We start from the raw sequence: 25,941 nt of genomic DNA, 5'->3' as shown, positions 1-25,941 counted from the left end.
TAGGAAGTTGGATTTAAGTGTTTCTACTGCTAAAAATTAGAAAAAGACAACATTGATCACAATCTTTTGACAGGGCACTTTGCGAGAAATATCTTAAATATTACTACCAAGCATTGACTTCCTGATGGAGCAAAAACTACACATACAAATGAGCAACTAAATCTACTACTTCTACTCAAAATAACTATGATGATCTTGAAAATACAACCAAGCCCCTACTTAGGGAAGTACCTTGAATTCCAATTCATCATTGAAAAACTTGAAAACAAAACTTAATGGTTGGAAGACCAATTTCCTTAACATGCATGATAGAAAGGACTACGCTAGCCAAATTCTTTCTTAATAATATTCCCTTCCATGTCAGGTAGTACACCCAACTACAAGATAAAGGGAACGTGAACATAAATAGGTTAGTTAGAAATTACATCTATGGTACAACTGTAGAAATAGAAGGTTATAGCTCATAGGTTGGAAAACTATCATTCAACGAAAGAAAAAAGGGGAATGGATATGCAGAAAGTTGAGGTCGAAAAACAAATCTCTCCACACCTCTTTAGTATGGAGAGAGTGCAAACATATCAAAGTGATCTTGAAAAGAACCCTTCACGTCTAAGTTTTGCCACAAAAGGAATTTAGCTATGAGAAGCAAAGTAGCATCAAAAGCATGGAAATGCATAATGACATGCTATATAGCATCTATCAATGGATTAAAATGGAGTTCCAATAATGGTAGCATATTTAGGTCCTTCTACGACAATTAGGTAACAAATCAGGGAAACATAAGCAACCTCGTCCAAGGACCTCTCAACAAAAACGAGGACACACTTACTTTGGAATCTATGCTTGGAGAAGGATAATGGAAACTAAGATCAATATTCTTTGAGATCCTTTAGAACATTTCATACCCCTGACAAGGAAAGATGATAAGCTTATTTGGGGACTTATTAGTAATGACCTCTTTTTTTCAAAAGTGTTTTCTCTCTTCACGTTTAAAAGGAAGAGAAGCCAAAATATAAGCATCTAAAATAAGTCTAGATGGATTTGGAAACAAGAATTCTGAATACGATAAAAACCATCACGTGTCTCCAACGTCACAACAGGTTACCCAACAATCACTACATCCATAGCAATCAAACTAACAACCAAAAAGAACAACTAGACAAAGTTGAGGAAAACACAATGAGAGGTTCTAGAGGAGAGAAAGTTAGAGAAAAGCCTTAAGGAACAAGAAAAATACCTTTTCAAGAATCGAATCATGAATTGACCTAGAAGAATGTGGAATATGTTTGCCTATTACAGCTTGTGCGCTACTTGCATCAACAGGTGAAACAAGATTAGATACAACAACCCCTTGTATATCTTGAACATTCAATCCAGGTTTGTTTTGCAGTAATGGGCTAAAAAGATGTCACATTTCTACTCTCATTTCATTCATTTTTTCCTTCAGAGAACTTACTTTATTAGCATGCTATTTTTTTTAGAATTTTAATTTCTTCATCATCTTGTACAGAACTTGTTGTCACTTATCTGCCATAACATCTAAGTCAGTCAGCTGTTCCTTTCCAAACACTGCCCTAAAGGCATCATCCGTTGTTTGCCCAGAAGTTTGACGATTCTGAAGTTCAGTCTGTTGAATAAAATTAACTTTCATTGTTAACTCTAAGAACTATTTATACTCTCCACAATAAATAAAATTTATGTCTGAATTAAATTCACCAATAATCCTCTTTAAGAAACTTACAATTGCAATTTGGGTATCGGCTTGAATTTCCTTTCCCGTCTTTGTACGGGTTGCAATAAACATCTCATGTTGTGATGGTTCCTCATTGTTTTCTTTTGTTGCACACTAAAAATTATATCAAATGAAATTTCAAAATTTTAATAAAAGTATGTAAAGATTAAATTCATATGTCTGCTAAGTATTACCAATTTCATGCGTACTTTTGCAAAATTAACTGGTCCAATTCAATGCCTCCACTGTTGTTTTTTCCAATTTTTTAGAATTCATTTGTGCTATGACCTGTAATTTAATAAAAAGAGATATTTGAATCGATAAATAAAAATAAAAGAATATATATAATGCAAAATATGTCAAAGAATAGAAATACACTATTTTAGCGTAACTTAAACAATTGGGTGTTTCCAATACTCGATCAACTAGATGAATTGAGCTTATGGAATGTCTTTATGACGTTTTGCTAGCAAATCATCTACAATCTCATATTCAAACTCATGTTCATACTCATTATCAGTCTCCTCTTCAAAATGATTTGCAGACTCATCTTCGAATTCCTCTTCATACTCGACTTCAAGTTGTTTAATAACAAATTCTTCCAAAGGCACATCAATAATTATTTCTGGTAAATCAGTCCTTGTTAAGAGAATTTCACCATTATTTGTTGGTATAGATGGTCCCATTGAATGTACAAATGGCTCATTTTCATAACTTTGTGAGAGATTAGATTCAACTTGATCACTCATGTTAAACAAATCTCTTGGAGAAGTCTTCATAACATAATGTCTATCTTGATCATATGGATCTTGCACATAAAAGCATTGGTGTACTTGAGATCAAAGCACAAAAGGCTCTTCTTGAGAGCATCTCTTATTAAAATAGACATAAGTAAGGCCATAAGTATAATTTTCAACTTCATACCAATCACACTTAAATAGAACAACCTTAAAATAACTGTAATAGTCTAACTCAATAATATCAACTTTTCTACCATGATAAGTCAAATCTGTAACAATCTTATTTATATCCTTTGAGCTTGCAAAACTTGTAGTTGAGACAACTAGAGTAACACCACTATTTTGTGTTTTACGCTTTGCATGATGCTGCCTAACATGAAATCTATTTCCATTGATGAGATACCCAAAATATCTTTTTGCAACAAAATTTTGTCCTCTAGAAAAATATTTTATCAAATCAGCCACATCCTCTTGCAAAGCACGAGTTTCAAACCATTTAGAGAAGTTTTCACAATGACTCTTAGCCTTGCTTCATTTAGAATTTAGTGGCTTATTATTTACCTCTTGCTCATGCTCTCTACACAACATTAACTTTTTTTATTAAAGCAATAAATAAAATTAAGTTAAAAATTAATTATACAAAACGAATATTATTTTCAAATTAAGGTACCGAATATATGCTTCAACATCGATGCGATTTTTCAATAAATATGCATGTGCCTGACAGAGTGATTTATCATCTAAAATGAATGGATCAGTTTTCTTTTGCTCATAAAGGAACTCCTTTGTTACGAAACAAAGTGACAACTTCTACATCACTTGAGTCACAATCATCAGTATTCTGGGCTCTTCTGTTAAATATGGTATGCACATCCGTACATGTCACGACCCAAACCGGGTTGCGACTGGCACCCACACTTACCCTCCTATGTGAGCGAACCAACCAATCTAACCTTAACATTTCAATATAATATAAACAGAAAGTAATGCGGAAGACTTAAACTCATTAATAAAATCAATAACTATTATTATTCAACATCTATTATTCCCAAAACCTGGAAGTCATCATCACAAGAACATCTACTTTAAACTACTAATTCTAAGAGTTTCTAAGAAGCTAAAAATACATAAGAAGCTAGTCCATGCCGGAAGTTCAAGGCATCAAGACATGAAGGAGAAGATCCAGTCCAAGCTAGAAGCGTTAGCTCACCCTGAAGATCCGGTGTGACGAAGACTGGCTTGAGTTACTGTTGAGTCGAAGATGACGGTACGTTTGCTGCACTCCACAAATAACAAGAAGAAAAACATAAAAGTAGGAGTCAGTACAAAACACGGGTACTGATTAGATATCATCGGCCAACTCAAAATAGGGAACAGTATATATCAAATACTATCGTAAATCAACTATAAAACTCAACATGTAGCAACAACAAGTACTATAATCATCAATAAGTACCATCAAGTTTATCCATGAGGGCTCAAGCCTCAATGCCATACTCATTTGGGAATTAAGTTTATTAAGTTGAGTATATTATCATCTTTCAAGATTCATTAGCTTTCCTCTTCTTGTGTCGGTACGTGACACTCTGATCCCCTACTACTATGTGTCGGTACGTGACACTCCGATCCCCTAATTCTATGTGTCGGAACGTGACACTCCGATCCCCTATATGTGTCGGAACGTGACACTCCGATCCCCTACATGTGTCGGTACGTGACACTCCGATCCTCTACATGTGTCGGAATGTGACACTACGATCCCCTACATGTGTCGGTACGTGACACTCCGATCCCCTACATGTGTCGGAACGTGACACTCCGATCCCCTACATGTGTCGGTACGTGACACTCCGATCCCCTACATGTGTCGGAACGTGACACTCCGATCCACTAATACTATGTGTCGGAACGTGACACTCCGATCCACTAATACTATGTGTCGGAACGTGACACTCCGATCCACTAATACTATGTATCGGAACGTGACACTCCGATCCACTAATACTATGTGTCGGAACGTGACACTCCGATCCACTAATACTATTCTGTAAATCATCAAGCCTTCTCTATTCCAAGGCATCATCGATCCCATTACTTTAATTCATCAAGCCTTCTTCTATACCAAGGCATCATCATTAATAATGTATATTAAAGTTTCTTTTCAAGATTTGGGATTCAATATTTTCATCATGCTTATCTTATCACAATCACATAATCATATTCATGCAAACATACCATTAAACATATAGTAGGGTTTACAATACTACCAATACATATCATTCACAATTAAGAGTTTACTTATGAAGCATGAAAACCATAACCTACCTTCACCGAAGAATTGGAATCAACAAGCAATTTCCCAAGCTTTGATATTCCCTCTGCCTCTTGATCGATCAATTTCTCTCTCTCCTTGTTCTCTCTATTTTCTTTATTCAAACCCTCTTTCTTTTACCCTAGTTAACATATAATTAAGTGTAAAAGATGGCAATAATACCTCACTAATTAACTTAGGGTTACCTCTTTAAACCCCCAAGAATTTGAGTTATTAATATAAACCCACAAAATCTATAATTAAGGAAGGAATAGTCCAAAATCGTCCCTTAAAACGTGTAAGGAAATCCGATTCTGCCTGGGATTTGCGCAACCTGTGACGGGCCGTCGTGCCTGCGACGGTCCGTCCTGCAGGTCGTCGCAAGAGTCAGAGAGTCAATTTCCACTGAACAATCTATGACATTCCGTCACGCCTGTGACGGTCTGTCCTGCCATTCCGTCACGAAGTTCAGAGAGTCGATTTTCAGTACCCAATTTCAGATTTTCTAAGTGTTTTGAAACGAGACCCTGCGACGGTCCGTCGTGCCCATGACGGATCGTCGTTTGGTCCGTCGCCTCAGCCGGTTTTTCCTGAATTGAAGTTTGTTGCTCAAAACGACTAAACAGGTCATTACAATAGATACCAATTTACCCATCCTTCGTCCCCGAACGATCAAAAGAAGGAAAACAAGGGCGAAAAGGAGTACCTGAATCTGTAAACAGATGTGGGTATTTTTCTCGCATATCCGCCTCCTTCTCCCAAGTGGCTTCTTCAACGGGTCAATTCTTCCATTGCACCTTGATGGATGCAATCTCTCTTGACCTCAACTTACGAACTTCTCTATCTAAAATAGCAACAGGCTCCTCCTCATAAGACAAGTTCTCATCAAGCAAAACTGAATCCCAACAGATAATGTAGTTCCCATCCCCATGGTATCTTTTCAACATCGACACATGGAATACCGGGTGTACTCCGAACAGCCCTGGAGGCAAGGCTAACTCATAAGCCACCTCCCCTACTCGCTTAAGTACTTCAAATGGTCCAATGTACCTTGGACTTAGTTTACCCCTTTTACCAAACCGCATCACCCCTTTCATGGGTGAAACTTTCAACAAGACTTGTTCACCCTCCATGAACTCTAAGTCTCTAACCTTTCGATCTGCATATTCTTTTTGTCTACTTTGCGCCGCTAGAAGCTTTTCTTGAATAGACTTCACTTTCTCTATCGAATCCCTCAAAAGGTCAGTACCCCAAGGCCTAACCTCAAATGCATCAAACCAACCAATGGGGGACCTACATCTCCTACCATACAATGCTTCAAATGGAGCCATATCAATGCTTGAGTGATAGCTATTATTGTATGAAAACTCCGCTAAGGGTAAGAAGCTATCCCAATGGCCACCAAATTCTATCACACACGCACGAAGCATATCCTCCAACACTTGAATCATTTGCTCAGACTGACCATCGGTCTGGGGATGGAACACAGTACTAAGGTCCAACCTAGTACCCAATTCTGCATGCAATGTTTTCCAAAACTTAGAAGTAAACTTCGTACCTCTATCTGATATGATGGATAGTGGAACCCCATGCAATCGCACCACTTCCGAGATGTAAAGTTTGGCTAACTTTTCTGCATTGTAAGTCACCTTGACCGGAATGAAATGAGCAGATTTAGTTAACCTATCAACAATCACCCAAATGGAGTCATACTTACCCATTGTCTTCGGAAGACCAACCACAAAATCCATTGCAATTCTTTCCCACTTCCATTCCGGAATGGGCATTCTCTGAAGTGTTCCTCCGGGCCTTTGGTGTTCACACTTTACTTGTTGATAGTTTGGACACTTGGCAATAAAGTCAACAATATCACGCTTCATTCTACTCCACCAAAAGTGTTGCTTTAGGTCACGATACATCTTGGTTGCACCCGGATGTATAGAATACCTTGAACTATGAGCCTCTGTCAGAATAGTGTTGATCAAATCATCGACGCGGGGTACACATACCCTTCCCTTGATTCTCAAAACACCTTCCTCATCTATTTGTGCTTCCTTAGCCTCTCCTCGCAATACTTTATCTTGAATTCGGCGCAGTTTCTCATCATCAGACTGTCTTCCCTTAATCTTGTCAAGAAAGGAAGATCTTGCCTCCACAGAAGCCAACAATCCTCCCCTCTCATTTACTTCTAATCTCATCAAGTCATTAGCTAGAGTTTGAACCTCTCTAGCCAGTGGGCGTCTAGAAGCTTGCAAGTGAGCTAGGCTTCCCATGCTTCCCGCCTTTCTACTTAAAGCATCCGCTACAACATTCGCCTTCCCCGGATGATACAAAATAGTGATGTCGTAGTCCTTCAGTAGTTCCATCCATCTCCTCTGTCTTAAGTTCAAATCTTTCTGAGTAAAGACATACTGAAGGCTACGATGATCCGTGTATACCTCACACTTAACCCCATATAAATAGTGTCTCCATTGCTTTAATGCAAACACTACCGCAGCCAATTCCAAATCATGAGTTGGATAGTTACGTTCATGCACTTTTAATTGTCTTGAAGCATAAGCAATCACACTCTTCTCTTGCATTAGTACTGCACCCAACCCAGAATAGGATGCATCACAATAAACAATGAAGTTCTTACCCTCTACTGGCAAGGTAAGGATAGGTGCGGTAGTCAACAAAGTCTTGAGCTTCTGAAAGCTTTCCTCACATTCGTCCGACCATACAAATGGAACATTCTGCTTAGTCAAGTTCGTCAATTGGGAAGCAATAGAAGAGAATCCCTTGACAAATCGGCGGTAGTAGCTAGCTAACCCAACAAAGCTCCTTATTTCTGACACATTAGTAGGTCTTACCCAATTCTTCACTGTCTCAATCTTAGAAGGATCCACCATCACTCCATCCTTAGAAACCACGTGCCCCAAGAAGGACACTGCATCTAGCCAAAACTCACACTTAGAGAACTTGGCATAAAGCTTTTTCTCCCTCAACATTTCCAATACCATTCTCAAATGCTCTTCATGTTCCTTCTTGCTCTTTGAGTATACCAATATATCATCAATAAATACGATCACGAAGAGGTCCAAATATGGCTTAAAAATCCCGTTCATCAAGCTCATGAACGCAGCAGGGGCATTCGTAAGACCAAAGGACATCACTACAAATTCGTAATGCCCATACCTCATTCGAAAAGCAGTCATTGGCACATCCGTTGCCCGTATTTTCAATTGGTGATAACCGAATCTCAAGTAAATCTTAGAGAAGACATAAGCACCTTGTAACTGATCGAACAAGTCATCAATGCGGGGAAGAGGATACTTGTTCTTTATGGTTACCTTGTTTAGTTGTCTGTAGTCTATACACATTCGAAAACTCCCATCCTTCTTCTTTACAAACAAAACCGGAGCACCCCAAGGGGATGCACTTGGTCTAATGAAGCCTTTGTTCAATAACTCTTGAAGTTGTGCCTTTAACTCTCTTAACTCCGCGGGAGCCATTCTATAAGGGGGTATAGAAATGGGGCGAGTACCGGGTTCAAGATCAATACAGAAGTCAATATCCCTATCCGGTGGCATACCAGGAAGATCTGCAGGGAACACATCCAGAAACTCACGAACTACTGAAACTGACTCAATCGAAGGTACTTGGGTAGTGTCATCCTTGAGATGTGCCAAGAAAGCTAAACACCCTTTACTAATCATTTTCTTAGCACGAAGAAAGGAGACGATGCGGACCAGATTGGAAGTGTAGTCACCCTCCCACACTAACGGGTCTGTCCCAGGCTTGGCTAACGTCACCGTTTTAGCATTACAATCCAAGATTGCAAATTGCGGAGAAAGCCAAGTCATACCCAGAATCACATCAAAATCATCCATTTCTAAGATAACCAAATCTACATAAGTGTTGCTCCCCACAAAGTTTACCAAACAAGACCTATATACCTTTTCAACTACCACAGACTCACCCACCGGAGTAGAAACACGAATAGGCATATCAAGTAATTCACAATGTAAATTTAGACCATTAGCAAATGAGGAAGATACATAAGAAAACGTGGATCCAGGATCAAACAATACAGAAGCCATGCAATCACAAACCAGAAGATTACCTGTGATGACAGCATCAGATGCCTCCGCTTCAGACCACCCAGGGAAAGCGTAACAATGGGCCCTATCGTTCGTATGTCTGTTGCCCCTACCATGTTGTGATGTAGTGGCCCCAGTTTGCCCATTACCTCTGCCGTTTTGGTGACCACCATTACCTCGACCACCACGTCCTCCAGAATAACGGTCTCTACCATGACCACCTCTACCTCTAGCTATTGGGGGTCTATAACTTTGTCTGGGACAATTTTTCCTAATATGTCCAATCTCCCCACATCCATAACATTCTCTGGAGTCAATCATAGGCCCCTCGGAGAAGTGTTGACCGGTCTGAGGTGGTCCCCCAACTACAGTCTGTAGTGAAGACTGAATTGGTCGGACTGAGTAACTTCCCGAACCCTGTCCTCTAGTGTAAGAACCATTAAACTCACCCCCCTTTCGAAACCTTTTTGATGTCGATGTTATGGTGAAGTCGTCTGGCTTCACTCCTTCCACTTCTATCACAAAGTCTACCACTTCTTGGAAGGATTTTGCCGTTGCCTCTACCTGTAAGGCCGAAATCCGCAATTCTGACCTCAACCCCTTCACAAACCGGCGAATCCGCTCTTGAGGACTGAAACAGAGTTGAGTGGCATATCTGGATAGTGCACGAAACTTAGCCTCATAAGCATTGACCGACATCCTACCTTGCTCTAGGCTCAAGAACTCATCCCTTTTCCTATCCCTCAAAGTCCGGGGGATATACTTCTCCATAAACAAGCTATAGAATGAGGCCCAAGTCATAGGTGGTGCCTCTGTCGGTTGACACTCAACATGGGATCGCCACCACATTTTGGCGTTCCCTTGAAACTGATAACTCACGAACTCCACACCAAACCGTTCTACTATACCCATCTTGTGTAGTAGCTCGTGACAGTCAACCAGAAAATCATAAGCATCCTCCGATTCAGCACCCTTGAAGATTGGAGGTTTCAATTTCAAGAACTTACTGAAAAGTTCATGCTGATCACTTGTCATTACAGGCCCTGTAGTCAGACGAGGAAATGTGCTTATTTCCAATGGAACATCCATGCGGGGAGCCATAGTAGCCGCATGTTGTACCTCCGGAGCCTGAGGTGCTGGTGCAGAAAACACTGGGGGTGTCTGGCCCTGATCAGATAACCCGCTAAGATAAGCCAGAACCTGATTGATCATCTATGGGGTAGGTTGGGGTGGCAATCCCTCATTCTGCACTTGTTCAGTTTCCCCATCCTCCCCTTCTCTTATTACTTCCTCAGTCGGTGGAGGAGTCACTGCCCTAGTATCAGATGGGCTAGGTGCTCGTCCTCTTCTCCTAGAGGACGTCCTCCCACGACCTCTACCACGGCCCCTTGCCGCTGTTCTTCCTCGAGCCACAGCCCCAGTGGCTGGCTCAGTTGTTTCTTGTCTGGCCGGTGTTGGTGTTGACGTAGTCGTTGCTCTAGTTCTAACCATCTGCGAAAGAGAGTGAAGATGGTCAGATACCAATTCGTATCGCCTAGATACCAATTGGACTCAAGTAGTAGCACGAAAGAAAGAATGAAGAGTGAAATTTTTCCTAAAGTCTTATAGCCTCTCAAAGAAAAGTAATGGCGTCCCCCTACCGTTCCTTAAGACTCTACTAGACCTGTTCTTGTGTGATGAAACCAACGAACCTAATGCTCTGATACCAAGTTTGTCACGACCCAAACCGGGTTGCGACTGGCACCCACACTTACCCTCCTATGTGAGCGAACCAACCAATCTAACCTTAACATTTCAATATAATATAAACAGAAAGTAATGCGGAAGACTTAAACTCATTAATAAAATCAATAACTATTATTATTCAACATCTATTATTCTCAAAACCTGGAAGTCATCATCACAAGAACATCTACTTTAAACTACTAATTCTAAGAGTTTCTAAGAAGCTAAAAATACATAAGAAGCTAGTCCATGCCGGAAGTTCAAGGCATCAAGACATAAAGGAGAAGATCCAGTCCAAGCTAGAAGCGTTAGCTCACCCTGAAGATCCGGTGTGACGAAGACTGGCTTGAGTTACTGTTGAGTCGAAGATGACGGCACGTTTGCTGCACTCCACAAATAACAAGAAGAAAAACATAAAAGTAGGAGTCAGTACAAAACACGGGTACTGAGTAGATATCATCGGCCAACTCAAAATAGGGAACAGTATATATCAAATACTATCGTAAATCAACTATAAAACTCAACATGTAGCAACAACAAGTACTATAATCATCAATAAGTACCATCAAGTTCATCCATGAGGGCTCAAGCCTCAATGCCATACTCATTTGGGAATTAACTTTATTAAGTTGAGTATATTATCATCTTTCAAGATTCATTAGCTTTCCTCTTCTTGTGTCGGTACGTGACACTCCGATCCCCTACTACTATGTGTCGGTACGTGACACTCCGATCCCCTAATTCTATGTGTCGGAACGTGACACTCTGATCCCCTACATGTGTCGGAACGTGACATTCCGATCCCCTACATGTGTCGGTACGTGACACTCCGATACCCTACATGTGTCGGAACGTGACACTCCGATCCCCTACATGTGTCGGTACGTGACACTTCGATCCTCTACATGTGTCGGAACGTGACACTCTGATCCCCTACATGTGTCGGTACGTGCCACTCCGATCCCCTACATGTGTCGGAACGTGACACTCCGATCCACTAATACTATGTGTCGGAACGTGACACTCCGATCCACTAATACTATGTGTCGGAACGTGACACTCCGATCCACTAATACTATGTGTCGGAACGTGACACTCTGATCCACTAATACTATGTGTCGGAACGTGACACTCCGATCCACTAATACTATTCTGTAAATCATCAAGCCTTCTCTATTCCAAGGCATCATCAATCCCATTACTTTAATTCATCAAGCGTTCTTCTATTCCAAGGCATCATCATTAATAATGTATATTAAAGTTTCTTTTCAAGATTTGGGATTCAATATTTTCATCATGCTTATCTTATCACAATCACATAATCATATTCATGCAAACATACCATTAAACATATAGTAGGGTTTACAGTACTACCAATACATATCATTCACTATTAAGAGTTTACTTATGAAGCATGAAAATCATAACCTACCTTCACCGAAGAATTGGAATCAACAAGCCATTTCCCAAGCTTTGATATTCCCTCTGCCTCTTGATCGATCAATTTCTCTCTCTCCTTGTTCTCTCTATTTTCTTTATTCAAACCCTCTTTCTTTTACCCTAGTTAACATATAATTAAGTGTAAGAGATGGCAATAATACCCCACTAATTAACTTAGGGTTACCTCTTTTAACCCCCAAGAATTTGAGTTATTAATATAAACCCACAAAATCTATAATTAAGGAAGGAATAGTCCAAAAACGTCCCTTAAAACGTGTAAGGAAATCCAATTCTGCCTGGGATTTGCGCAACCTGTGACGGGCTGTCGTGCTTGCGACGGTCCGTCCTGCAGGTCGTCGCAAGAGTCAGAGAGTCAATTTCCACTGAACAATCTATGACGGTCCGTCACGCCTGTGACGGTCCGTCCTGCCATTCCGTCACGAAATTCAGAGAGTCGATTTTCAGTACCCAATTTCAGATTTTCTAAGTGTTTTGAAACGAGACCCTGCGACGGTCCGTCGTGCCCATGACGGATCGTCGTTTGGTCCGTCGCCTCAGCCTGTTTTTCCAGAATTGAAGTTTGTTGCTCAAAACGACTAAACAGGTCGTTACAGTACATAGATATTTTGAGAAAAAATTCATACAATCTATTCTTGCTCGTGTCTCTTCTATGCAACCTTCTAGATGATGTCTGATTTGAATGTACCCATTTCTCTTTATGTGGAATGCATCCATCCATTTTGAAATTGACCTCCTAATCTCACTTCATTCACCAAATGAATAGGTGAATGAATCATTATATCAAAAAATAGAGGAAAAATTCGCTCCAATTAGTTTATTGTTTCTATGATTTCTGCTTCTAAGCAATCCAGTTCCTCCGATGTGATTACTTTTTGACACAAACTATGGAAGAAGGAACTAAGATGAATCAAAGGAATAGCCACATGATCAGGAAGAAAGCTTTTAATTGTTATTCGAAGCAAGTAATGAAACATGAAATGAGCATCACAAATTTTATAATTAGACACTTTTCTTTCATCCAATTGCACACACCTAGATATGTTGGAGGCACTACAATCATATAGCTTGGTTGTCTTTACAAGTCCAAAAAAAAATTGAATTCTCTGTATTTGCCATTGAGAAGCACACCTTTGCCAACTTTGTTCTCTTACTATCTTTTATATCTTTTGGATGAAGGTTCTTCCTGATTCCCATATATTTCAAATCATATCGGGATTTTGCATGATCTTTTGTTTTGCCAGAAATATCCAAAAGAGTTCCAAGAATGTTATCAACTATGTTCTTCTCTATGTGCATTACATTAAGGTTGTGGCATAACAAGTTGCGCTTCCGATAAGGCAATTTAAAAACAATTGACCTTTTTTTTAGTGGACCATCATTGATCTCCTTATCTTCTTTCCAAACACATTTTAAAAAACTTGTAAGCTATTAAACACATCAGTACCCTTTAATAAAGATGGAGGAGCTCTAAATTCGGTTTTTCCATTTTAAGATCTTTTGTTAGATCTCCATTGATGATCTATGGGTAGAAAAACACGATGATCCATGTAACATATTTTTCGACAATGCTTAAGATAGTGAGAACTAGTGTCGTAGTTACAACAATGGCAAGCAAACTTACCTTTTGTACTCCATCCAGATAACATAGCATATGCAGGAATGTCATTGGTTGTCCACATAAGAGCTTCCCACATTTGAAAAGTTTTATTTTTTGAAGCAACATATATTTCAACCCAGAATCTCACGATAATTTCAACTCATCTATCAATGGTTGCAAGTAAATATCAATGTCATTTCTAGGTGATCGTGACCCAGGTATAAGTAAAGAAAGTAAAGAATACTCCGATTTCATGAACATTCAAGGCGGCAAATTATACACCATCAACATAACTTGCCATGTGCAATGTGATATACTCATGGTCTGAAATGGATTGAACCCATCACTTGACAAGCCAAGTCTCACATTACGAGAATCTAGTGCGAAATCTGGATGCAACCTATCAAAATCTTTCCATGCAAAACCATCAATGGGATGTCTTAACTTTACATCTTTAGAGCGCTCCTCGTCATGCCACCTCAAAGAATCTGCCGTCTTTGAGCACATAAATGACCTTTTGAGTCCAGGAATTAATGGAAAGTGTCTCAATGTCTTTGCTGAAACTCGATGTTGTTTTTTGAAGGCTCAAGCTCGCTATCAACTTCAGGAGATTTAATATATCGTGAAGCTCCACAAGTATGACAAAATTCATCATCCTTATGATCATTCCTGAACAACATGCAATCATTGGGACGTGCATCAATTTTCTCATAATCAAGACCAAGATTCTTCACCTTATACTTTTTATTGTATGACAAAGGAATGTTCAACTCGGGCATCGCCTCTTTTAATAACACTAAAAGAGAAGTGAATGATTCATTTCTCCATCCATGTAGATACTTCAACAAATATAAACGAATTGTGAATGATAATTTAGAGAATCTTGTGAAGCCAGGATATAATTCTTTGTTTGTCACATTAAGAAAGTTATAGAATTTTTTGGCATCTTCATTTGGACCATTATAATCTCCTTCACCCTGTGCAACAACTCTAAATTTATCAATCAACAAACCATCAATATCAACATGCAAGCAATACATATCATTGTCAACATTCATCTTAGTATCCCATTTCCCGTGATTGATCCATCTAGTATAACCCTTAATAAATTCATAGAATATTAGATGATCATACACTACATTCCTTCGTGTCCAACAAATATTAAAATATTTTGCACATGGACACTGAATTTCCTCTCCTATTGGATCTCCATAAGCAAAATCTAGGAAGGATTCAACACCATCAATATACTCTTTGCTATATCTGTAACACCCCGTAGCCAAAACAGACCAAAAACCAGCTTTACAGAAAAAAATTTGCAGGTGCAACCAACGGAGGCATCGACGGACAGTACAACAAATTTGAGTATTAGTGACAAATAGTTATGTCAATAAAAACTCAGATTTCATCACAAAATAAATTTTGAGACGAAAAATAGTTCGTCAATCAATCGTACCTAAATGTTGGCTCACTAAATGTATACATAGACGACTTAGTGATTCATTACTAAATAGAGTTCTATTAACTACAAAAATGACTTTCGTCTCCAAATGCGTAGTATTTTATGACAAATTTGTTTGTCATAGAAATTACAAAGTTTTGTAGATAATTGTATTTTTCGTGGCGAAAGAGTTATAAAGGCCGACGAAATAAGTGTTTCACTAATTATTAGATTAATTGATGACAATGTCATTGTCTCCAATGTTATATGTATTTCGCGGTTACACAAATATTACTTCGTCGCTGAAAAGTACCATTTACATACGAATCATTTTTTATCCCTAAATATATAAATTAGTGACAAATTAATATTTTATAAGTCTATTGTTGACAACAATAAATATCATCACTAACAATGTTTCGTATAACTACAATACATAATACAGTCGCTACAAGATGTCATAATTAGCGACGATCAAAACTGCCATAAATTACAAAGTTTATTTGTAGGTAATTCGGGGCAAAATTTATGTAGTCGTCTGTAATAGTGATTTTTTTAGGGTTGACATATTTTGTCATTTATCACAAGCTAGCACTGGGTGACATTCAATTAATGGTGATATTATTAATAATTAGTATTTAACTAAATTTCCCTTTAATTTGAATATACAAAAAATATTAGAATTATTAAATAATGCATAATATATTAAACATCATAGCTAGAAGAGTTTTAATAAATTAAAACATAGTAATTAAAAACAAATAAAATGACATTGAGATCATATCTTATTACATACTCCTCAGAGAAAATCATTAAGTCAAATAATTCAATATGATAGCCTAACTTAGATACACTAAACATTCATAATATCAAGGCAATAAAATGAAATTTTCTTCTTTACATAAACTAGTGTACAATACAGATACACCAACCATATTTTTATATTCAACTCTTCGACATGTCCAAGATGTACATATGATAATGCCTGTTAGACACGAGCAAACGTACACACGTGTGGACCAAAACAGATACTGAACAATATACATATGATATGTGTCTTTCATATTAAAGAGATTTCACCACTACTTGATTTTAAACAATTCAAACTGTTTAAGTATCAGAGCAAAAATACTATAGCCCTTTTATCCAAATTCATATGCCTAAGACAATTGATAGTATATCACATACTTAAATCACGATAAACAAGTGTTTTAAAGGACGGGCATGTAAGGCGAGCCATTTTATACGGTACGGAGCGAGGCGTAAGCCACGAAATACGGGGCGTAAATCCTATGAATCTACGGGACGTAATCTCATGTATATTCAATTTTATAGTTTCATTACTAATTAAATTCCTTCCAATGATTTTACAAATATTTTTTTATGAATAATATATAATATATAGAAATTATATCATATTTTTATTTGAGATATGTATTAATAAACTATATAAAAATGAAGAAGTATTATAATTACTATTTGAGAAATATAAACATCACTCTTTCATGAATAAAAATAAAATTACTTTCAAATAGTCAAATAAAATATAATCATTTTGAGACATGACAAAACCATGAATACCAATGATAAGTGAAAAAGGAAAATTTCGCTACATATTTTTAAGAGAAACGTTATGTAATATAGAATTACCTTCATAGTATAACCAAATAGTAAATATGTGATACTACATGTGTTGTTTGAGTTACTCTCAATCTTTTTGTCTTTATAGATTAAAAAGTTGTGTATCATTCATTTATTCAACAATTATGAGGGTCAACAATGTTAATTAAAGATTTTAATACATAATTTGTGTAAGATCTGTTGGGCGTTGAGCATGCTTAGAGCGTACAGTAGGGCGCTTAGGGCGTATGTCTTGTAGAACTAAGTCCCACACTTGAGTCTCGAGGCATTTTGCTAGAGTCCTGCCCCAGGGCGAGTCCCAGAAGAGTCTTTAAAACACCGCGACAAACAGAATCACAATATTCGAATTTCACCATATCTAGGTTCACATGTTTCATACTTTCTAAGTTCAAATATCAGCATTGGATTTATCTTGAACACTAATTTAGGCAAAGGCACGTGATCATTATGGAAGATAAGGAACATCAATGGATTACAAGTACTCTTTATAATAATCCAGAGTGCTTTTAGAGTAATCTAGTAGAGACCCAAACCATGTAAATGTATGCATAAGATTTAGAGTAACATACCTGGGTGCTTACAGTAATGCTCACGGTATTCAAGCTTTCAAGTAATGCAAAAAGAGGAGGTTTTTTTTTTAGTGAAATAAAGGCTTAACAATAAAATACAAAAATTCAGTTAGAGGTAAATTAAGGATATCTCCTGCCTTTGTTAACATAATTGAATGAAGTTACCATAAGTTTACAAGTATCAAGGCTGTCACATGATTCAAGCCTACGTAAGATGATTTTCAGCTACAAAATCTCTCGCTAAAGTCAAGTAACTGAATCAATAAGATATAAAAAAAAAAATCCAGACTTTCCATAAGAGTGATATGTCGACCATATAACCAAACAAATTGAAGCTAAAGTTTGCCCAAGTTAAATGAGGTAGAAGAGAGGGAAAAACCAATTGATTTTTGCAAACTTTTTTATAAATACAAAAGTATTAAATTTACCATTTACGACCAATCAAACAAGCTAGAAGATCTCAGGTTACTATGAATAGGAGAATAGTTACATAATGTTTGAGTAAGCAAGAAATTTGGTTTCTATATAAATAGAGAAACAAAACTGATACACTAGTGTATAAATATTAGGAACATAACACTGTCCAATAAAAAACTAAGTCGAGCAAGTAGTAAACGTATTATCATCACTAATAAAGGCCTAAACTTGAGCCTGAACCCTGAAGTAGCAAAACAAACATAACAAGATATTAGAATAACAACTAAAATCAATAGTAATTGGGAATGATGTTGTCAAAGCATAAAAAGATACAAATGCACAAGTAAATATGAACTAAACTTTATTCAACAATATCGTGCCTCAAATTAAAATTCTATTGAGTGAGATGGAGTGGCAACTAATTGAAAACAAAATACTAAAATATCATACTGTATGTGAATTCTCGAGAATCGGTCATAACTCGAAATGATGGACCTGGCTAAAATAACAGAAACAATCAACATTTCAAAGTTATTCGGAACTTTACACATAACACCAGAGAAGAACAATCGAAGAATATTTAACTACTGATAGGGACAGAAGGAAGAGAGGGAGGCAATGGGGTTTTTGGTGGTTTCTTTGTCTCACCAGCGAAGTGAACAAAAGAGGAAGGCGACGCCACCTCTGATAATTGAAGCGAGTTAAGACTAAGGCATCGATAGTGGTAAGTACTGGAATAAAAATACATAGACGAAAGGGGGAGATGAAAAGGGGTAATTGCACTTGAGTGGCTTGCTGGAGAGCTGTCGAGGTTAGGGAAGATAGGAGGTTCGCTGGAGATGGACACTCAACGCTCAGTGATTTCTAGTAGTGGCAAAAGGATGAGGACACGAGAAGAACATCGAGCGGCACTGGTTGTCTTGTGGTTACAGACGACAAATAAGACAGAGGAGATGGGGGGCGGTGATTTTCTGTAGTGGAGGTTAGGTGCGGTGGTTTCTCTAAGAAGAGAGAAATTAGGGATTTTGGGATTTATGATTAGGCTATATTGGATCAAATTTAAGCTAAATTGACATAAAATTAAATAGAAGACTATGATATAAATAAAGGAAACTTATATTAATATATTATAAAAAAAATTATCATTTATACTAATAATATTTTATTCATATAATCAATTTTAATTCATTTATAATACAATTTTAATCATATTACAAAAAACAATTTATTATTCATATATTATACAAGTTTTAATGATTGCTAAAATGTTTATCACATATTTAAATACATTTATTTCCTCCTTTCACAATTGTTTGACAGGTATACTAAAAATAGTTGTTCAAGATTAATTGTCAATTTAAATAATCAAGAAACAATTAGTCACTTTTTTCCAAATTTGCCCTTAATGATAATGTAGTCCAATTGGAAAGTTAGATAGACTTTTGATATTATTGATAGGGTTATATTAGTCAAATTACACATTGTATTACATTTTTTTGAGGGGTCTGCATGACCTTAACATGCCAAACAATTATGGACAGAGAGAGTATAATATAATGGGTCAACTTTTTCCCAAACAAACATAATATATTTCAAAAAACAATTATATTTCATATATATTACATACATAATAAACTTTTAATATATATTGCAGTTTTAATATAATATTGCTATAAATGGTAATAAACATATTACACATATTTATATATGTAGATAATACCATTTTTCATATAAAAGAAATCTCTCTCTCTCTCTCTCTCTCTCTCTCTCTCTCTCTCTTTATATATATATATATATATATATATATATATATATATATATATATATATATATAATCTTGAAAGTATGAAAAACATTATTTAGTATATGTCTCACTTATGTCACTTACTTCTGATTTTTGGTCATTTTCATTTTCATCTATTTCATTTATCTCAATATCTTCATTTAATTTTTGTTCCATTTCTTTTATTTCATTAGTTAATTCAAGCTCTTTATCTTTTTCCTTTTGTTTTTGCTTATTTTCATATAATAATTTTAGTCTAGCTAATTCCTTTTCTAATTCACTTATTCTTGTATTTTTTATTTCTTCTAAATGTTGTACTTCTTGTTTTGCTTGTATTTTTATTTTTTCAATTTCTTTTGATTTGTCTATTTCTTCATTTTCTTTTGTTATTCTTATCATAGCTGTTAAACTATCTTCTAATTTTGCTGTTTCTTTTTCTAACATTAGGTATAGATTATTTCCTATTTTTTTATATCTTCTTCCTAGATTTGAAAATATTATTTTTATTATCATTCCGTCTTGATTTTCATATGTTTTTTCATGTACTGCAAATTCTTCTTTATTCATTATAATTTATGTATTATATTATGTTGTAACTCATATTCAAGACAATTAATTCTAATTTTAACATGGATATATCTTTTCTTTGTGCTAGTATTGATTTATTACATACTTCTGCTAATATGTTTTCTTCTAATCTTCTTTTTCTATGTTGTAATTCTTGTTTTTTTTCAGCTATTTTTTCCCTTATTTCTTCTATTAATCGTTGTTTATAGATTTCTCTGTTCATACTGTCTTTTTAAATAGCGGACATATTTATATTCTGTTTTTGAAATTATGTTTATCAATTGATCTTTTTTATCATTATCTGTTTTGACTAGTTGTGATAGTTCATATCCTGTATATAAAGATCTTAATTTTTTCCATATTTTTCTTACCTTTTTATCTATCTTGGTTCTTTTTATTTTAGTATTTTTATTTTTATCCATCACAATTTTTTATATAATATTTTAAAAAGCTTACTTAATTTATCTAGATATTTAATCTTTTTTAACCTGTAATTTCTACCATATCGCCTTAGCCAATATTCAGTCATATTTAATCTCCAATATCTAAAGAATTGTGCTATGCAGGGCGGAGCGGGGTAAAGACTTGTGGGTTTAACCCGCACCCGCCCTACCCCTCCATTTGTCATCAACAATTTGATGAAGAATCCACCCTTTTCCATCCCCCAAACCCTAGTTCTTGCTAGCCTTCAATGGTGGGTTCTTGTAGAGAGAGAAATAAGAGAGAAAGAAGAGAGTTTATTTTTTAGAGTTGGCTTAAGGTTAATGAGGGTTAAGGGTATATATAGAGGGACTTAATTGACTTAATTAGTTTCCCTTAAATCACTAATTAACCCCTAAACCATTTAAGTAATTTAAATGAATTCACTAAAATCCAACAGTGAAATTCCACCCTGACCGATGAGACACAGTCGACGGTCCGTCGGTGGGTCGCCAGACAGCCCCCTCCCCCTCCGTCCTGCACTTCCATCATCTATATCAAAGACTTTGCAGGGGATTCTTCCTTCATTTTATCTTAGTATGGGATGACGGTGGCCTCGATACAGTGTTGAATGATGCCTCGTCGTCCCTTTTCGTCGAGTGTAAAAGTGGCTAGGCAAACAAGGGCCTTCACATATCTTTCTAAGTGTGGGATGATGGTGGCCTTCGACGTCTGATCGAGCCACTTACGGACTGTCGTCTGCCCCGTCGATGCACACTGCCAGGTAGTGCTGCATCAAACTGCAAGGGTTCTCCTCAAGGGCCCTTGGTTAGTCCTTGGGGAGTCATACCCAGACGTTCCAAACATGAAACAACTCAAACGCCCATTAGCTACCTTTCCACCCATTTTCATACATTTCTGAATTCTAAAAATTAGTAAAAAGGTTAAGGCACACTAACATCTCTTTGAACCAACTTCCCGGACATCTTAGGACCTTTAAACCTTCTAAATGACCTATATTCATTAAAATGGACTTAGAAGCAGTGGTTAGACATTATGACACCTATGTTAGGCTTTATCATGAGTCTTGGATTTTCAACGTGTTACACATCCCCTCCGTGATGACTTGAGCCAAGAAGTTGGAATTTTAGATTACTATTATAGTGTTTACTACATTTATATCCATCGTGAAAAAAGACAACTTGGTCCCTCAATCTTTAGTCTATCCAACATTGAGGTTGGTGCAATGGGTGCACTGGTTATGTTGCCACCACCAAAGGGTTTTAAGCAAATTGTTGGGGAATTTGAGAGTAGTTGTTCAGTATGATTGGATGAAAAGGGTATATGTGTGCAACTTTTGTAATAATATATATGAGCCAATTTTGTATTAGTAAGGATATATGTGTGTCACTTTTTTAATCAGGGGTGTAGGAGTTCTATATCACAACGTTGAGGAGTATATCAAGGCTTTTCCTCCATAAATATAGAGAAAATTTCATAAATAGCAAAGAGATTAATTTTAATAAACCACCCTTAACTACAATTTGCTTAATTACATTTCGTAGCTATAATAATGCTTGTTATTGGTATTCTCATTTGTATATTTCGCTTGCGAATATGCAAACATGGTAAGTATATAAAAGTTATGTACTATATATTTAGAAAATTTCAGAACTTTGTATATATATTTAGTTTGCGAATATACAAACATGGTTATTTGTAATTAATTATTCATAACTTATAAAAATCAAATGTATCAACGAATCATATTCAAATAATTAGGATAAATCTATACAAATTATGATATAGTTGAAAATTGAATTATTCAAATTCATTATAAGAATTAAGAAATTGTAGCCGCAAATAATAAATATTTGAAACAATAACTAAATAAAACTATACACTATAAATATTTGTTATTTCACGTAATTTTTCCTAAAAATAATATATTATATCTATATAATTATAAAATGGGTTTATAACTTATGGATTTAGTTTGATATATTTTATTTGTTTTGTTTTTAAGAGAGTAAATTCAAAATTAAATGAAAATGTATTTATTTAATCTCAATTGTATTTGGTAAGGCATTAATAGAGTTGATTCTAAAATCTACACCCATACATCTAAATGTTGTGGATATAATCAAATCAGAATGTCTCTAAAATATTATTATTGAGTTGTTAGTGAATTCTTAGGGTTATATTGAGTAGATTTACATGTAATTTAACTTGTTTATGATAATTGTTTATGGTTTGGTCAAATTTAAGAACATGATCCTCCATCCCTAACCCTAGGTAGTGATCTTGACTTATGTTGTATGTTGCTGATTCAATTGAGTTTGTTTTTGATTAGATTACTATCCTATGGTGCTATTATGGTTGAATTGAGATGAATTATAGGCCTATCATGTTAGTTCTTGAGATGTAATTTAGGTTATGAATTATAATGTAAAATTAGCCTATGTATCTTGTCTCAAGTTGTGATCTAAAGATGATTTGTGTTATAGAGATGTAATTGGCCTTGTTATTCTATTGCTTATCATTTCTCGATCATGTTACTCCAAAAGTTAGAGGAGAAGATGATGGAAGATTTATGATTTTATTCATGAGGGGAAACCCTCTATTTATATACAACAATCTTACCTCTTTGGCCAAAAATGGCCGACACCTACTTTACACTTGGCCTTTTTACATTTGGCCGACGCTAAAAACAAAAAACTTAGTGGCCTATCTTTATTATTGGCCGACACACTTACTATTTACTTTACGACTTTTATTATTGGCTTTTTACAGCCGACACAACACGACAAAAATAAAAGACTATTACTTTGTACATATGGCTGATATTCAGCCAACAAAATACAACAATCTTACCTCTTTGGCCAAAAATGGCTGGCACCTACTTTACACTTGGCCTTTTTACATTTGGCTGACGCTAAAAACAAAAAACTTAGTGGCCTATCTTTATTATTGGGAGACACACTTACTATTTATTTTACGACTTTTATTATTGGCTTTTTACAGCCGACACAACACGACAAAAATAAAAGACTATAACTTTGTACATATGTCTGATATTCAGTCAACAAAATACTTTTTTTTATTATTCTAAAAGTACCTCAGGGATTATGTCATCTCCTTGGTTACATTTTGAACAAATATGGTCTGGGTATTCGTGCCCAACTAGCTTGCAGTATCTTGTCATCAGTTCTTCGGATATGAATCCTTGTTTTATTACTCTAGTTGTTGGCGTAGCTTCTGGTTTTAACAGGGACAAAATCCATTTTTGGACTTCTTCCATATCTGCTTGTCTTATTTCTTTTGAATTGGCGTATATCATTAAGTGATCTCTCGAATAGTAGCTCCATATGGCGTTGCCTTGTAGATAGTTATTTGCTAGATCTTGTATAATAGTTGATAATCCAATTATCCTTTTATTGGCATAGAAACTGGGTATCTCAACGCTTGTTATCTCTGGTTGTTGGCCTATATCTTCTGGGATTATCATTTCCCGCGTTAGCCCAATTTTGACTATCTGGATCATTGGCTTTATTTCATCACAGAGTATCTCCGCTGGTGCTGTGTAGAATCTTATGAAAAATAAGTTTCCTTTTGTTATCTTTTTATATATTAAAAATGCTTTGTGGACCTCAGGGATTCCACTTATTTCTTCACCTGTATATGTATAGACTGTATTTAATAATCCATAGTTATAACAAGTTTTAACTAGGTTTGGATTAGTTTTTGGTTGTGCAATTAACTTGTTATAACCTTGTAGTTTTTGGGTTAGGTAGTCTTGGGTTTTTTCTAATGTCGTGGTAGATTTGGGTTTTTGATTCAAAAAGTTTTGTATCTTGTATAGGTTTTCAATATATGTTCGGGATATATGGTTATATGTTTTCTTCTCTTTATGCAGGCTAGCTGCATACATAAATGTTTGTGGTGCTGAAGTATCTATTATTTGTACCTTTGGAGTAAATGGTTTGGTAAATATGTTATTTAGGTTTGTGTTTTTTGGTGTAGGTTTCTCCATAGCTCCTTTGCTTGTACCTGCAACATCAGTAATGTCATGGGTTTTAAGGAATTTCCCAACGTCTCCTTTTAGTTCTGGCTGTTTTCCGTCTGCCGAACGACGTAGCTCCGCATTTTTAGAGTCATGCTGCTGACTATTAGCTTTCAGATTTTGTACATATGTCTCTATTTTTTTCAATTTTCTGGCATAGGTTTGTCATCATTGCTAATAGATCTTTCATTGTATCTCTTTCTTGAGAGGTAGTCTGCAATAAGATTTTCATCAGTTTTAATAATCTCAATTGTAAATGTAAAATTCAATATATTTAATATTAATCTTCTTATTTCTTTTGTTGTAACTGAATTCATCTATCTTTTTGGTTATCGACCACTTTACCTGTGTGTTATCTGTTCTTACAATAAATTTATTGTAAACTATATATGGTTCAAATGCTAACAAACATTTATATAATGCAAATAATTCTTTTCTATTTATTTCCCATTTTGCTTGTGCTTCAGTATATGATCCTGAGCAATACCTACAATGGTGTTCCATCTTTTCTTTGTTATATTTATATTTTAGTACTCCTCCATAGCTGTGGTCACTTGAATCTGTTTCAATTATGTATGTAAATGTTTTACTTTCATCAGGAAAATATAGTTTTGGTAATTTCTTGCATAATTTTTAAATATTTTTTATGTGTTCTTTGTCTTTGTTGTCAAAATGATATTCAACATCTTTTTTGAGTTTTTTGTATAGTGGTTTTAAATGGTCTGCTAGTTTTGGTATGTATTCTCTTACTTGGTTTACTAATCCTAAGAATGATTGTAATTTCTTTTTTGTATCTATATTTTCATCAATAGTAATTATTTTTTGTACTATATGAGTTTGCATTTTTATTCCATTTTTATCTATTTGTATTACTAGAAATTCTATCCGTGGTTTCATAATTTCTGTTTTACTTTTACTTAAACTTATACCTTAATGTTTAATTATATGTATAAATTTTTCTAATAATCTTATATGTTCATCTTGTGTTTTAGAATATAGTAATATATCATCTATATATACAACACAATTTTCTAACTGGTTAAAACAGTTATCCATAAAATGTTGGTATCTATCTGGTGCATTTTTATATCCAAATGGTAATACATTCCATTCATAGAATCCTTGCGGTACTGTGAATGCTGTTAATTGTTTAGATTCTTCTTCTAATTTTAGATGGTAAAATCCTGATTTACAGTCAAATTTGCTAAAATAGTTGTATCCTTGTATTTGTCTTATTTTAAGTATTTTATTAGGTATTGGATAGTTATATGTTTTAGTTTTGGCATTTAAATTTTAGTAGTCTATAACCATTCTACTTTTGCCTCTTTTTTGTTCACTGTGTTTTATAACTATAAATGTTGGGCTTGTATGTTTACTATTACTTTCTTGTAT

At 35.6% G+C, this 25,941-nt stretch overlaps 2 protein-coding genes and 1 long non-coding RNA gene across 3 annotated transcripts; all 3 read right to left on the bottom strand.

Annotated features, from left to right (window-relative positions):
- Positions 1-7,215: 7,215 nt before the first annotated feature.
- Positions 7,216-10,215, bottom strand: LOC138348428 (uncharacterized; the record flags this gene model as incomplete). Its single annotated transcript, XM_069297623.1, has 1 exon — positions 7,216-10,215. A coding segment is annotated over exon 1 (2,862 nt), but the record flags the coding sequence as incomplete, so codon positions are not given.
- Positions 10,216-17,729: 7,514 nt separating this feature from the next.
- Positions 17,730-18,787, bottom strand: LOC101258264 (uncharacterized). The gene is made up of 2 exons (XR_182787.5): positions 18,167-18,787; positions 17,730-17,957 (listed from the first exon to the last, which is right to left on the bottom strand). It is a non-coding gene; the product is annotated as an uncharacterized lncRNA (long non-coding RNA).
- Positions 18,788-22,571: 3,784 nt separating this feature from the next.
- LOC112941502 (uncharacterized) lies at positions 22,572-24,708 on the bottom strand (the record flags this gene model as incomplete). Its single annotated transcript, XM_069298073.1, has 1 exon — positions 22,572-24,708. A coding segment is annotated over one exon (1,119 nt), but the record flags the coding sequence as incomplete, so codon positions are not given.
- Positions 24,709-25,941: the final 1,233 nt, after the last annotated feature.

This window comes from Solanum lycopersicum, chromosome 5, assembly GCF_036512215.1.
Source record: "Solanum lycopersicum chromosome 5, SLM_r2.1".
NCBI lineage: Eukaryota > Viridiplantae > Streptophyta > Magnoliopsida > Solanales > Solanaceae > Solanum > Solanum lycopersicum.
This window is presented reverse-complemented; position numbering and strand designations above follow the sequence as displayed.